Below are 16,145 nucleotides of genomic sequence, written 5' to 3' on the forward strand. Positions count from 1 at the left end.
CTTAGCTTTCTGATGTCTATTTAAGGCGTGTTAATCCATTCCACCTCCCCCTTTGCAATTAGACACATACCACCTTCCAACCTCTTATGCTGACCTCACCCGGCTACTCCCACTTGTAGGCAGGATGGACAAGTGCGCTTCGCACCCTGCTGGAGTTGGCTAAGGGTTTAGTCTTTCTGAGCCTGGGCAGCCTGGGAAATCAGCCAAGTCTGAGAAGTGCCTGCTTTGCCCAGACCCTTCCAGCAGTCCTGGAGGTCAGATCCCCTCCCTGTCCTTCTCGACCCTAGAGCACAGAGGGGCAAAAAAAAAAAAAAGCGACTGAACCAAGAACAGCACAACCAGAGGGCTGAGTGGGTGGTCAAGAGCTCAGGCTGTGAGGTAGACTACCCCATTCAAACATCTGCACCCTAGACAGATGTGTGATGGCATCAAATCCCAGCTCCACCTTGCATGAGTAGAGTATCAAAATGTAGGAGCCAAAGTTAACCTGGATGTAAGGCCCAAGGACAAGATAACTTCCTGGAATGCTGGGAGCTGTAGTTCTAGGTTGGATAGCTGTGCCGAGCTGTAGTTCTTGAGAACAAGTCACGTTTTCACTCCCCTAAACAAGTTTGAACCAATTACACCGGATGTGCTTATTGGAGGTAGGCGGGAGATATGTAGGCAGGATATATGTCAGGGATGTAAGCTCACCCATGATAGGAAATGTGGTGAATTGTCAGGTTTGCCTTCTTAAGTTTCTGCAAAACATAAACTCCTGGCCATTCCCTGGGAACCCAGGGATGGACCTGGCCATTTCCCTGGCCAATATTTTAATTAAAGCTTGCTTTAAAATTGGCTCAAAATTGTGGTACTGGCCTCTCTCTTTCCATTTTTAGGATTAAAAAAAAATACCTACCAAGCCTCTTCCAGCCTCAGTAGACCCACCAATAATGTGAGATCGTAGAGGACAACAGTATCAATTCTGAACATCTAAGTTCACAGCTATTAATAGAATTTATATGCATAAACATAAAGTTATTGGGACCGTTGTAACCTTGATATTTAACTTTTCTGGCTGTCAATGTCCTTGTCCGCATTGCCCAACTTCTTTGGGCGGTAACAAGAGTTAGAAGTGATAAATCATGAGTAGATATAAAAATGATTTGATTTATTAATATTGTCAAATATTTATTCCAGATCTCAGCCCTAACAACAGATTGCTCCACTTCTATTGACCTAGTTTTCCCCAATAGTCAAATGGGAGGAGAATTGGGCCGGATAGCTGCTACAAGGTTACACAAGACATAAGCTTCCCACCCTAGGACCTCCGTGGCCTCAAGTCTCTTCTGGCCAAGTTGAGTCAGTAGCTTCTGAGCTGTGGTTAGTCCAAATGTACCCACAGCTTCCCTACATCCCTGCATGCAACCTGCAAAAGAAGGAGAGTAGGGAGAAAAGATGCCTTATATTCAGACAGTATCTTGGCTTGTGCTGTGCCCATGGACACAGTGGTCCTTAGCCATGCGTGGTGCCTAGAATAACCGAAATCCAGCCACTTAGAACTGACATACGTTGCATATAAAACACGGCAGTGCATTCGAAAGCCTTCACTGAAAAACTGGAAAATCTTGGAAATAGTTTAAAAGTTGATTTACACGGTAAGAAAAAAAAAAAACAAATAAAAAACCCCCGTACTTTGGACATATTAAGTACAGCATTAAATGGGATTTCACTTGCTTGTTCCTTTTTATAACAGGACTGCTTTGAGAAGGTTGTAAATGGTATGTGTGCCCCTCCCCCCCCGTCCCGTGCTCCCCTCAGGATGGTGCTGGGCTGGGATTTCTTTCTGCTTGGAAACTATTGCTATGAAACCTCTCAGAGTGAGACCCAACGGAATATGAACTATTTAGGCTTAAATTTTAAAACGAAATAGTAAGTCAGGTGAGGCATTGGGTTGTAGGAATCTCCTGTGGCTTAAAGGAGCCTAGATATAGAAATAAAACTGCCAAATATATATATAAATAAAATCTGCCAAAACACCCCTGGACGCTGGCACCACCTCAGCACCTGAGTTGCAAATGGCCCCTTTGGTTTTCATCGATCTTGTGCGAGCGTTCATGCACAGGCCAGAAGAAAATATTGCATGTCTTCATCAACCATTGTCCACCCTATTTTTGGAGGCAAGTTTTCCTACCGAACCTGGAGCTTCCGGGTTAGTCTACGCTGGCTGATCAGCAAGCCTAAGGCATCCTTTTTGTCTCTGCCTCAGTTCTGTGAATTTTTTTTGTTGTTGTTGTTTGTTTGTTTGTTTTTGTTTTTGTTTTTCGAGACAGGATCTCTCTGTGTTAGCCTTGGCTGTCCTGGACTCACTTTGTAGACCAGGCTGGCCTCGAACTCATAGCAATCCGCCTGCCTCTTCGTCCCGAGTGCTGGGATTAAAGGCGTGCGCCACCACACCCAGTCCGGTTCTGTGCTGTTTTAAGACCACACTATAACACTGCCTTCTTCTTCTTCTTCTTCTTCTTCTTCTTCTTCTTCTTCTTCTTCTTCTTCTTCTTCTTCTTCTTCTTCTTCTTCTTTTTTAAATGTGAGTGCTGGGAATCCGTGCTTTCATGCAAGCACTTTCCCAATTGAGCCGTCTCTCCCAGCCCACTTTGTTGTGTTTTTCCAAGTTGATCTCTGCTGTTTAATGCAACATCTGTTTCCCATCGAGCTTGGCCGGTGCCCAACATGGCAAAAACTAATATCCTCTCTCTTTACCCCACCACCCCCCGGGCTGAGGACACTGTTGCCTAGAAAGATTAGATGCTTTCAAGCATCCTCGGGCATTTCCGATGCATACTCACATCAGGCCATGAGCCAGTGAGCAAGACCCAGTTCCTATGTAAGAGACACAGTAAGACCGTGCGTGTCCCAGTCCTGAGGGTTGCTACAGTGAGCCAAGACTGTTATATTTCTATTATCTCAGGGAATTCTCCTGCAGCCCTATGAAGCTAAAGGTCTTCTTGTTCATTCAGAATTACAGAGAGGATAAGAAAGAGTGAGATGGGGGTGGGTGGGGGAGGGGCGGCTCACCCAAGGGCAAGATTTGAGCCAGACCATTTAACACCAGAACCACTCGTTCTTCACCAGCTTAGAAACTGGGAAGGAGGTGGTACCAAGTACATTATCTATAAGAGTATCATTTTACTTAAAAACAAAACAAGATACTGGCCATATTAATCTAGAGATATGAGAACCTAAAGGTTACCCAGGAGGTCACTGGGACACAAGGTCACAAAACCTACAACCTATATGGCTGAATGTGTGTGTGTGTGTGTGTGTGTGTGTGTGTGTGTGTGTGTGTGTGTGTTGTGGTGTGTGTGTGTGTTCTTCTGGATTATATTGATACTTACAAACTAAAGTTTCACACTAGCACGTTTGGGTTTCTAGCCTTCTATAAGAGCCTAGACATCTGGGCACACTGTCCCCTTTCCAAGAGAGGTGGATTTTCTAGTTCACTACAATTTCCGCTACTCTCTCTGCTCCCTAACACCAAGGCAATGAGAAGGTATTCAAGGCCATCACATGTGTATTTGGAGACAAATGTGGGAAAGAGAGACTGGAGAGCCTTATGTGGTTGGTTGGTACGAGCAATGGTCTCGTGTATTTGATGTTACAATAACCCTCCTTTTCTGGGTAGTCCCTGTAAGCATCAAGGTTTGTGACCTGAACTAAATTACAGACAAAGGAACACAAGTTGGAAGACAATGGGATAAAAAGGGACCTGGAAGGAGCTGGAGAGATGGCTCAGCGGTTAAGAGCACTGGCTGCTCTTCCAAAGGTCCTGAGTTCAATTCCCAGCAACCACATGGTGGCTCACAACCATCTGTAATGAGATCTGGTGCTCTCTTCTGGCATGCACATGTACATGCAGACAAAACACTGAAAATATATATATTTTAAGACGTGTTCAGGCCAATATATATATTTTAAAGGGAGGAGCCCTGGAGCCCACAGCCTCCTGCCCCTCACAGGCATAGGCTCTTCCCCATCATGTCCCTCTATCCAGAACCCTAGGTAGCCCCTTGGGTGTTGGGATTCTCACAAATCTCAGTCCTTTGGGTGGCTGTTTGTCATCCTTAGAGAGGAAAGTAGAGTGGGATTGCTCAATGGTCACATGTTTGACCTCGGACTTCCACACTCTTAACTATTGGAGTGGACAAGCTCCTATGAAGTAATGCCACTTTTATTACAGGTCTACATCTACACTGCAGCTGAGAAGGTTTCCTACCATGCCCTCCAACAGTCAGTGACAGACCCTGAAGTGACCTCAAATTCTGAATTCTAACCTTAAGCTAAGTCTGCAAGGCTGCTGCCTCCTGATAAATGAACAGTATTCCAACAGGAAGTCTGGTCGTCACGTAGATCACTGAGCTCATTAGACGTGTTCAGGCCAAATCCCCACCATGCTCACAGGCACAGAGATCCTGTTCTGATCTTAACAGACTGTGTTTCTAATGAAGCTCCCATCTAAGAGTATCATTGGGGGGGGGGGGGGCGGTGCTGGATGTTCCGTCCTGAACTCCGCTAGACAGCCAGCACTCTCCAAGGGAAGCTGATCCAGCATATGGACGCACCTTAGGTAGTAAACACTAGTGTGCGAAAGAGCAGACACATACAGTCAGTCCTGCACTTTTCCAAGTAAGAGATCAGCACCTGGGGAGGATCACACCACTGAGGTCATTCCAGAGTCAGGTGGGAAACCTGAGGTAGACTTCAGGGCTCCTGACTGGAGACCAGTGTCCTCTCTACCTCAGCACACAGGACACATTCGTTGCTTTCCTAGACCCAACCTGTGTAGAGACAAGAACTGACTTGCCATCCAAGTTTAGTGTCACCAGTTTCCAGGACCCTCCCTTTGGCTACCGGGTGCCTCCTACTCTTTCTACCTATCAGAAGGAAGTGTACTTTTAGGAGTCTAAATGGGAAAAGGGGCAGCCCCTGATCCTTGAAGAGCACTGGACTTGGCCCTCAGAAGGCAGGGGGCCTACACCCAACGCATCTGCTCCATAGTGAAGCTATTCTACCGCAACCATCCTCACTATTGACAGCCACCCATTGGGAACGGTGACCTTCCCACCACCCTGCTTTCTGTATCCCCTTGAGAATACAAACTGAGCCGGGCAAGGGTAGCCCATGCTTGTAATCCCAAGCACTTAGGAGGCAGAGGCAGGTGGATCTCTGTGAGTTCGAGGCCAGCCTGGTGTACAAAGTGAGTCCAGGACAGCCAAGGCTACATAGAGAAACCCTGTTGAATAAATAAATAAATAGATAGATAGATAGATAGATAGATAAATAAATAAATAAATGCTGAACAGTCATGGGACCAATGTGGGGAGCTTCATTATCCTTGTCCTGTAGGAGGCCATGAGGAACGTGGATAGCACTGAATTTGGGATAAGGGAAAGATATCAATTATGATTTGAAACACAGCTATCTGCATGTGACAGTGGAAACATCCATCACCCCTTGCAGTACTGCTTTCCTCAATAAAAATACAATGAGGATACTAGTGTAAGTACATACATATATACAGACACACACACGGGAGGGGGCCAGAGGGAAGCCTTTACCCCACCCCAGTTCTCCCCAGTTTCACAGACTAGGTAACTGGGTCAAAGAACTTTTTTTTTTTTAAGATTTATTTATTTATTATGTATACAGCATTCTGCCTACACACCAGAAGAGAGCACCAGATCTCATTATAGGTGGTTGTGAGCCACCATGTGGTTGCTGGGAATTGAACTCAGGACCTTTGGGAGAGCCATCTCTCCAGCCCTCAAAGAACTTTTTGAAGCAGAGCCCGAGAGAGCTAGCACAGCCGGTGGGGCGGTGGCGCACACTTTTAATCCCAGCACTCGGGAGGCAGAGGCAGATGGATCACTGTGAGTTCGAGGCCAGCCTGGCCTACAAAGTGAGTCCGGGAGAGTCAAGGCTACACAGAGAAACCCTGTCTCAAAAAACAGTAACAAAAAAGAGAGCCAGCATGTTTCCAGATCTCCAAGGCCACAGGTCCAGCCTCAGTAAGGCTGAGATGACCTGGCTGCCACAAAAATGAATAGTCCACGTTGAACAGCACTGCCCCAACATGCAGGTCTGATTTCACGTCACATATTTCTTATCACTTAGCTGTGCCATTCACATCTGGGACAGACACTGGGGACTTCCAGTATCATCACCGGGTCTGTCACTTGGCAGAAAAGGCATGGAAGGAGAAGAAAATAGTTTGGCTTCTGTGAGCCACGGTGATGCAGCCAGTGGAAAACTGCCCTGGGATGATGGTGTGAGGTGGCAAGGCAGGAGCAGAGAGGGGAAATGCTGAGCCTAGCAAGCCTTTAGAAGCACAGATCTGGGCTGGAGAGATGGCTCAGCGGTTAAGAGCACTCACTGACTGCTCTTCCAGAGGTCCTGATCTCAATTCCCAGCAACCACGTGGTGGCTCACACCATCTATAATGAGATCTGGTGCCCTCTTCTGGTAGGCAGGTGTACATGCAGGCAGAACACTGTATATGTAATAAATAAATCTTTAAAAAAAAAAAATGAGAATAAGCCGGGCAGTGGTGGTGTACGCCTTTAATCCCAGCACTCAGGAGGCAGAGGCAGGTGGTTCAATGTAAGTTCGAGGCCAGCCTGCTCTACAAAAGAGTCCAGAACAGCAATAATAATAATAATAATAATAATAATAATAATAATAATAATAATAATAATAATAATAATAATAAATAAAAGAATAAAAATAAGCACTCAACACACTCTCCCTGATACAGAACCCACTGAAGGAAAAGTGGATTGCTTTTAAAATATTTTTTCCGTATTGAGAAGGATGAAGTCAGTGGGGTGAGGCATAGAGTGCTTGGTTAGGAATCAGAGCTCTCTTGTGATGCTTTGGTTCCACTTGGGAGCCCCAAATAACTAACGCTATAACAAAAATCGAGGGCAGCAGGGAAGAAGGCCCAGGAAGCTGGCGAAGGGAACTGCCCTGAGCGTCCCAACAGTGTGACTCAGAGACCAATGTGCCAAAGTTGCGAAGGGAGAACCTGTAGCCTTCAGTCTACAGGAGGAGGAGGCCCTAAAGCTACACAAGGGAATGATTCTGATCACAGGCTTCTGGGGGGAGGGGGAATGCAGCTTGAGGCTGGGCTGTTTCTTGTGTGAGGGTGTGATTGTTGGCTGGCAGTTTCCCCTCTTCAGCCTGAGGCTACTCAGTGGGTGCCTACAAAGGAAAGCCCCCCACTTTACAAAGAATGATAAGCAAGCGTGGAGCTCAGCCCAGGCCTGTGGATTACTAGTCGCAACACCAGTGATAGGCACTGTGGCGTTCTTGCCAATGGGTTAATGGGGCTAGTTAGACTCATCACAAAAGCAGAGGGCAGAGCAGGTGCCACCCACTCTGGGTGATGCACAGCAGGAATGTGGTTCTAGCTTTGGAATGATGCCCTCTGGGCAATGCCTTGTGCCATCAGAGGAGTTGACTTTTGGTGGAAATGAAGTTTGAGCTCTGGATGAGGTGGTTCTTGTGTACCCACCATATGGAGATGGCGGGGGGGGGGGGGGGGGGGATGGGACCAAGTGAGAAACTCTGCCCCAGAGGATGTATGATGGAAGAGCATAGCCTGGGTCAAATGGGTCAAGAGCCAGGCAAGACCAATGAAGAGATGGGTGGGGCCTGTTATTGGTCCTCATAAAAACCATTTTTTTAAATTGTGCTTTATTCCTATTAACCCATTGAAACAATTTCAAGCAGGACTGCGGAAATCATTCCTAAACCAGGTCTCATCATGTCAGGACCCCACGCTCTTTCTCTGCTGGGCCTGCTCTGCCTTGGTCTCAGCCAGTTTCAGGTAATGAAAAGCATTGCCATTTATTACAAAAGCAAAACTCTACAGCCATCTCTAACTAAAGCAGTCCAGAGCAGCAACAAGTCAAGGGCGGTGGCTGTCCTACCACTTCAAGGCCTGCTCTTGATATAAAAAAGGATCCCATTAACTTGGCTTAAGTGGCCTTAATTTTGTTCCCTTTCAGAAAGATGAAAAGGCTGACCAAAAAGCAGAAGTCCTTGGAATACCAAAAAAAAAATGTCTAAAATTGTTTCCATTGGAGGAAAGCCTGACTATAGTACCTGCAGCGCAGCATTGTGACATTGCCTCCATGCCCCCGGCCCCATCCCCCATCCTCTGTTCTCCTGTCCTCCCTCTCTCCACCCCCCACCCCCCTCCCCAGTCCCCACTTCCCCCACTTTCCATTCTTCCAGTTGCAAATCTAAAAAGGACAAAGTCAATACGCAGCTCTGGAGGGTGGACTGCAGCAAAGATAAAGACTTACAGTGCCCTTCCTTCCTAACACTTCTAAATATATATTTGCCAGAGACATATCCATATACAGAATCAGAAGACAATAGTTACTATTTGCTCCAGCATCCTTGTAAGGACTAGAAACATTAAGAAGCATTGTTATTCATAAGTAAGGGGTGTCAAAATTAATGAAGGTAAATCTAGAGGGATATTATATGGCCATAGTACTATCACATATAGTAGTGCACATGCTATATAGCATAGTTTGGTATACCTTAGAGTTGGGATATACATGGGTTAAAATACTAGGCTCTGTTATTTACCAGAAATAGCATTGAACATTACTTAATTTTTTGAGCTTCAGTTTTTCCAGGGAAGATGACAATAGTACGTCTGCCTCGTAGGACTGTTGAGACTTGAATGAGCTAGTTAATTATTTAGAATGATGCCTAGCACTCGGTAATCACTCCATTTTAAAACTCAGCTGTGGGGGCTGGAGAGATGGCTCAGAGGTTAAGAGCACCGACTGCTTTTCCAAAGGTCATGAGTTCAATTCCCAGCAACCACATGGTGGCTCACATGTTCTCTTCTGGTGTCCTCTTCTGGCTTGCAGGCAGGATATTGTATACATAATAAAGAAATCTTTTTTTTTTTTTAAATAAGACTCAGCTTTGGGTTTTTAAAACTATAATCCTATGAAATACTAGAGAGAGGAAATATATATATATATATATATATATATATATATATATATATATATATATATATATATGTGAAACTCCTTGATGCACACGATTGAATGAGAACGACACTAACTGCTGTAAATTTTCTACATATGATGATGTAAGGATGCTTATAGAGAATATAGAAGGAAGTAGCAGCGATCCAAAAGGACTTGCTCTTTTTCTGATTTTATATAGGTGGATGGATAAAGAGATGGATTAGATGATAGATAGATAGATAGATAGATAGATAGATAGATAGATAGACAGACAGACAGATAGATAGATAATACATAAAAGACAATAGGTGGCAGGGCGGTGGTGGCCCATGCCTTTAATCCCAACACTCAGGAGGCAGAGGCAGGTGGATTGTTTTGAGTTCAAGGCCAGCCTGGTCTACAAAGTGAGTCCAGGACAGTCAAGGTTACACAGAGAAACCCTGTCTCAAAAAACCAAAAGAACAAAAAAAGCTCTGAAAAGGTACAAATTACTTGCATCCTTTCATAAGGAGGAGAGTGAAGGCTAAAGAGACCCACTGAATGCCTAAACACAAAGCCAACAAGTGGGGGTGGGGGGACAATTTAATCCCAGCTGTGCCTTTTCCTGGGCCCTTCCACCATCCCACATTGCCTCTAAAGGCCACCCAGGAGTTGAGTGTGACAAAGGTGGGAAGAAGGGGCCGTCGTGTCTACACAGGCTAAAGTGGTAAAAAGCCAAAACTGCCTAGAATTGTGTTGCTTTTGTTTTTCATTAATAAACCTGTTGGAATGTGCCAGTCAGCAGCTGAGCTCAATGGTTCCTGCCGGTCCAGCAAAACCACAGCCCCTTCCCAGCCATGTTCTAGTCCTATCTTTTGGGGGACTGGGAAAGGGACAGACCCATCAGAGGGGCACCTTCTGCATCAACCAGGTTCCCAGTCTGCAGATTTCTTCCCTGGCTCACCCCTCATTGACTCACTTCCCACAATGCATTGGGCTGGGCAACTCCCTGGGAATCCTTAACTATCTCCCACAGGCATCCTGGAAGTTTGGTTCCAATCAGCCTTAGTGCCACACAGTCACTTTTTCACCGTGGCCTAATAATTTTGAGTGTCTTTTCTGGGTTTTAACAGCCAAAGAACATAGGGAATTTCCATTGTTGTTGTTGTTGTTTCCGTTGTTGTTGTGTTATAAAACTATGATCAATTCTTCCTGGGCAAACACGATACTTACTACTCAAAACCTCGGCTGCTTTAGCTACCTTCAAAGTTTTGAGGAAAACTTTCCTAATCTAGATGAAAATGCCATCCATCCCTTCCATTTTGATTCTAGGAACAAGCACCTGCCTTAGCATGCAAAGAGGTCAGTGAAAGTTGTTAAGTGCCATAACTGAGACTGAGTGCAGGCCTGACCACTGCTGGGTGGCCTTGTATAATAAGCATAGCCTCACTCAGCCTCAGTATTTTCCATCTGAGAAACGGGTACAGTACCACTTAAGGTTGCCAAGGAGTTAAGATGGCATCTTTGAAGTGCTTGCACCCCAGTACAAGTCTGAAAGCTTCCTTCCTTTCCTTCCTCTTCCCCAATAACAGTTTTCCACTGGCCAGGATTAGCCTTGGTACACATGCACACTCAAACACACACACACACACACACACACACACACACACACACACACACCACTAGGTGGTTGGCCTTTCTCCCGTGTACCATAATTTTATTTTCTTTGAGTCGGCTTGCATGTAGGAGTGAGAGGGCATGGGTCAGCTTTCTCTTAAAACATGGCTTCTTTGCTAAAACCACTTCAGATCTGATGCTGAAGAAACCTACTGACAGTGGTCCATGTCGAAACAACTCAGGGATATCAGGGCTATTCTTCAAGGCTAGCAGTCACTCCTCCCGGGCCCAGGGGGGCATCGCTGACACCCCTCCACTCCCACCAAAAAAAAAAAAAAAAGCCACTGCCTAATTACTCCTTGTGAATGGGGACAAAGAGGAGGATTTACTCTTCTGAAGTGAAATTCTTTCCACTACTCCCACCTCTGCACAACACACACACATGCACACCCAACTCCGGTTTTCAGAATGCTCTGAGCGTTACCCTTCCTTTCCTGAACTAAGGCTGCCAGAATTAAATTCTGCCTGGCCAAGGCTGCCCCTTTCATTCCCAGCGCCCGCTCCCTCCCCCTCCTTCTTCAGAGTCAAGGGTTGGAAGGAGTTTCAGGGACAATGGCTGGTAGGGAGAGAGCCCCAAGTGAAGTGACTGCTGCCAAGTCCCTTTCTTTTACCCCACTGGTGTATCTGATAAGCCTCCATGTAGTTTATTCTTCTAAACACTTTGATAGGGTGCAGGGCCTGCAGTTGCCATGGAAACACCTTTTAACTCCTCCTCATCCAGAAGGTTGTGCCAGTCCCCTGGGCTTTAGAGAAAAAAAAAGGGAAAAGAGACACCCATGGATCAAGAGACAGGAGAAGGAAGGCCATTGTGGGGTGGGGGTGGGGTTATGAAGAAGGTCCAAGCCAGGCATGCCGCGCCCCTCCCTGGCAACGCGGCATCCGCGCAGGATGAGAATGCAGGAAGGTTCTAGAAGAGGAGGGTGGCAGGCTGGTCTGACCATACTTAGGGGGCTCCAGTGTCCAGAGGACAGTTAGGAGCCATCTACTGGAGGCAGCAGGTCAACAAGTCAGCAGTCCCACACCCACACCTCCCATTTTTAAAAGCATTATCTCATCCCGTATGCAATGCACCAAACTGAGGTCCGCCGAGAAAGTCTGGATCCCTGCCAGGGCAAAGATTTTTCTTTCTTTCTTTCTTTCTTTCCTTTTTTTGCTACTACCATGGTCTGGGTTTGACATATGTCTTGCTGACTTAACTTTTCTCTTAGGAAGCATATGGAGAGGGAGACGGAAGCCGTTTCTTGACTAAGCCCATAGAAATTACAAGAAGCTTCCTCAGTCCTGACCTACAGTTAGACCCTTATGGAAGCAATGAGCTGAGTCCAGAATAGATACAGCAGACAGGATCTGCTGGCTCACATTGGCACTTTTCTATAAACTTTGGGGACACAAACCTCTGAGCAAAAGGCACCCGGGACGGAGATGAGAGCCTTCTCTCCAAACTGAAACACACCCAACCCCCCACTGTGAAGCAGAAAAGAACTTGGGCCCCAGTCTGCACACCCCAGATTCCACCTGCTAGCTCCAGGCCAGGGGCACGCTCTAGGCTGAGCTAAACCAGAACCCAGCAGCAGTAACTAGTTGGAAAAGTGAGAGGAAAAAGGCCAAGAGGAACCTGGGTCGCAGGGGGGGAAAGGGGTGGTTGGGGGGCGGGGCGGGGCGGCGTGGTGGTGGTGGTGGGGGGGGCGATGACACACAACCAGGTCTCCAGAAATCCAAAAGGATGCTTCCAAGCAATCCATACAGCCGGGGGTCGGGGGTGGAGTGGGGAAAGGGGTCCTAGCAAGGCTCTCCCCTAGGGGACAGGCAAGGGTATGTGTCTGCAGGTCCCAGGAAACATCCAACAAGGGTGACTGCAGGTCACACAAACACCCTGGGCTGCCAAATCGACTGACCTGGCCACCACAACCACCTCCCAGATTTACTCCGCCGGCCCCCCCCCCGTCCCACCCCCACCCCCACAAGGCTGTGCCTGGCCCACCAGCAGTGCTTCTCCAAACCTCATTTTTCTCCCTTGCCAGGTCGCCACCCTTCCCCCCCCCCCCCCCCCGCCCTTCCCTCACCACAACACACTTGCAAAGTAAGAATCCCTCACCCAAGACTCAGTGGAAAATTCCCTTCTCCTTTAAGACCATACTTAAAACCCACATCACTCTATTCCTCACCTCCGAGTCCCCACCGGCCAAGGGCAGCTTCATGTCCCACCCTGAGCCCAGCAGGCACACAGGACCTGCGTGCTTTAGGAGCGGGAGAAAAAGAGAGATTTTTCTCCCAGCTTCTACTGACATGGGATGGCCAAACACAAGTTTCTATCCCCAACACTCTTCAGGCACTCAGGACAGTGGGCTCTGCTTTTTAGCAGGTCTCTCTAAATCAACACACAGTCTCTTTGAAACCATCACCGTTAAGTGATGAAGACCCTTGGCGTCTTTCTTCTTCTGGTGACAAATCTGCTTTCTCTGGTTGCTCACTCTCTCCCTTCTCACGTACATTTAGGAAAAAGAAATAAATAAAACCCTCCCTGTGAATTTTCACAGATACGCGGTAAGTGATTCCCCCACAGTCACCTTACGCCAGCTATCGACACCCAGACACAGTTCTCCTTACTGAGGAGGTCAAACCTACCGTTTTCTCCTGTTTCGTTTTTTTTTTTTTCCCACCCCCACCCCCCCTTCGAGCCACTCAAACTTGGCAGGCAAGAGGCTCCATTAGCACTTGCTGGGAGCGCCTGCAGCTAGGCTGGGTTGGATCTCAAGGAAAAGAATGAAGTTCAAGGGCGCGGGAGATAAGCAATCTTTGAACGCTGGGAGTTTTCTCTCACAACTCCGCACAAGCTGGCAACTTCTTGTAAAGTGTACTCGAAGTCCCAGAACTTCAGTAAGCATTCCAACTTTTCAGAACCTTCTCCCACCCTCCTCATCCTCCAGCTTTTCTCCCCTTCAAGAGCCACTGTGGAAAGGGACCTCATTCACTTCTGCCTGCGACAGACCATTTGGCCACTGCTTGGGTTCCCTCTGCGAGGTTGTCTCCCCACACAGACTCCCCCGCCCAGGGAAACCGAGTCTCCAGCTACAACACGCAGCTTGCCCTGGGCCTCCCGGAGCGCTTACCGATGTCAGAGTTGCAGAAGGCATCCTGGGGATGGCTGGGCGAGCATGTGCACGCTTCGGCGCCCCAGTGCCCAAGGCTCCAGCAGCCCAGGAGCACGACAAGCCCAAGCCAGGGAGTCATCGTAGCTGCTGTGGTCCGCTGCGGGGACTGCCACTCTTCAAAGTTGTCGAGCGCTGGCGCGGATGCTGCAGTCCGAGCTCACTCGCTGGGTCTTACCGTGGGCAACTCTGAGCTCCAGGGGAAGTGCTCTCTCCAAGTAGCGGAGCGGGACGCGACGAAGTGGCGTTGCGTGGCTGGATCAGGAGTCCACGGAGCCAGCAAGTGGCCTCCGGGAGAAGGATCGGGAAGTGGAGAAGCGGGAGAAGAAGAAGCTTCCCGGCGCTGGCGGCTGCCCGCTGCCCACTGTGCGCTGAGTCCAGGGCTGCCGAGAGATATAGGGGCGCAAGGGGACCCAGCCCCTCGGGAGCTCGGGGGGCCGCCCCCTCCGACCAATGGCAGCGCCGCATTACCTCATCGGCCCTCCAAAAAGGGGGCGGGGCCGGTGGGCGCGGGGCGACAGGGCGGGGCCGGCCCGGACTGTTCAGATCCTTATAGGGAATAATGCGGTTGTGGGGCACGCGAGTGGGTGGGCTGGGCGCGTCCTGGGCCCAGTATGTGCTGCAGCGTCGCCCCACGTCCCCTTCACCCTACGCCCACCGGCCCTCAGTGCGTCTTCGACCCAAACAAGGATCCAGTCCCAGCCACCCAGCCAGTCAGGAATCCCTTCCAACGGGCCCAGGTAGCCAGCGCCCTGGAGTCCTTGATCCTGCCTCCAGGAAAAAGTCTAGAAAATTTCTCCTTCTTACCTTTCCTAGAGAGAGCAGGGAGTTAAGAGGAAACACCTGGACACATGACATTATTCCCCCCGCCCCCTTTCCGCTCCCCCCTGCCTCCCACCTCTGCCTTTTGGGAATAGCTATGATAATTGTCACTGGGGGCAAACGGGATCTGTGGAATTATTCAACAAACACTGTTCTGGGTGCAAGCAAAGCCCTTGCAACCAGGGTGATTGTGCTAGCGCTATGAGGAAACTGGAAGAGATGTAGACCAAGGCTGGAATGACTAAGAGGGCGTCGCTTTCTGTGGGACAGTAAAGGACGAGTTCTCTGAGGTGACATCATGCAAGAAAAACAGCAAGTGCAAAGGCCCGAGTCTTCTTTAAAGGACAGAATGTAGAAGGAAAGAAAAAAAAAAAAAGGCGGAGGGAGGTGGGGGAGGGGACGGGGGTGGGCAGGGAGGGCTATGATAGCCGGTCTTACCGGTGGCAAAGAGGATTTCAGCAAGAGACTTTGAGGTAAAACAATCCAAAAGTGGAGTAAAACGAGATCCTGGAGAAAAAAACTATGCAGGATTCTAAATGGCAAACTGTAACAGAAGAGTAATGGTAGTGTTATTACCATCCTATTTTAAGTAGCATCTGGACTGTGGGGCCTGTGTGTGTGTGTGTGTGTGTGTGTGTGTGTGTGTGTGTGTGTGTGTTATACTCACTGTTGTTGTTCTGCCTTTTTGAGACACAGTCTCCCTATATAGCCCACGCTGACCTTGAACTCGATGTCCGCCTGCCTCAGTCTCTTAACTGTTAGAGCTATGGATAGGCAGCGCCCCGCCTGGCCTATCCTATAGGGTTTTAAAAGCAGGTTTCCATACTCCAATCTTCTTGTATTTACATATTCCTTCTAATTGAGAAAAGCAAGAGCAGGTGTCCTGTGTACCCTCCAGCTGAGGAAACAGGCTCTGAGAGGGGCCGCTCCCTTCTCACCTCCCCGCTGGCCGTTCTTACCAAAAGAGACATATGCCCATGGACTTAGCAGCAAGTGCATCTACCCAACAGTGCTCTATCCCTTCCTTTCCCACCTTATGCCTTATAGGGGTTTGAAGGAGAACGGTGCTCTAGCTGCAGAAATGCTGAAAACTTGCAGCAAATAACCCCCTTGGATGAGTATCCCCAAGAGAAGAGACTCTTTAAGGGGAGAAGCAGAGAGAATCCTGGTAACACTGTCCCTTGCTTGTACCTCCCTTGCTAGGTCATTCCGTGTCTTTGTTAGTGTTGGCGTTACTGTGATTTTTGAGATAGGATCTCATGACGTAGCCCAGGCTGGCCTTGAACTCTCAACCCCTCCTACCTCAGTCTCCTGAATGCTTCTAAGAGTCCCCACCAAGCATTTCAGCTACTTACAGAGAAGAGAACCCAGCTCCCATACCTTTCTTATCCTCGCTAGCTCTGAAGCCCCTCGCTTCCTTAATTCCACTCTAGGGTGCCGTGGCCCCATCTCCCGGAATACGATTATATTACGTCCCTTCCTA

General features: G+C 48.2%; 2 protein-coding genes across 3 annotated transcripts in view; one reads left to right on the forward strand and one right to left on the reverse strand.

Annotated features, from left to right (window-relative positions):
• The window catches only part of TIMP3 (TIMP metallopeptidase inhibitor 3), a 49,538-nt gene extending 35,311 nt beyond the window's left edge, over positions 1–14,227 (reverse strand). The window contains exon 1 of the mRNA XM_084794237.1: positions 13,802–14,227. Within this exon, the coding sequence (XP_084650363.1) occupies positions 13,802–13,922 (121 nt within the window). The 5' untranslated portion in view covers positions 13,923–14,227. The remainder of the gene's footprint in view (positions 1–13,801) is intronic.
• Positions 1–16,145, forward strand: part of SYN3 (synapsin III) — a 435,938-nt gene that overhangs the window by 189,007 nt on the left and 230,786 nt on the right. The gene's annotated exons all lie outside the window — the stretch shown is intronic.

This window comes from Acomys minous (genome assembly GCF_964271855.1).
Source record: "Acomys minous genome assembly, chromosome: 9".
In the NCBI taxonomy this organism is placed as follows: domain Eukaryota; kingdom Metazoa; phylum Chordata; class Mammalia; order Rodentia; family Muridae; genus Acomys; species Acomys minous.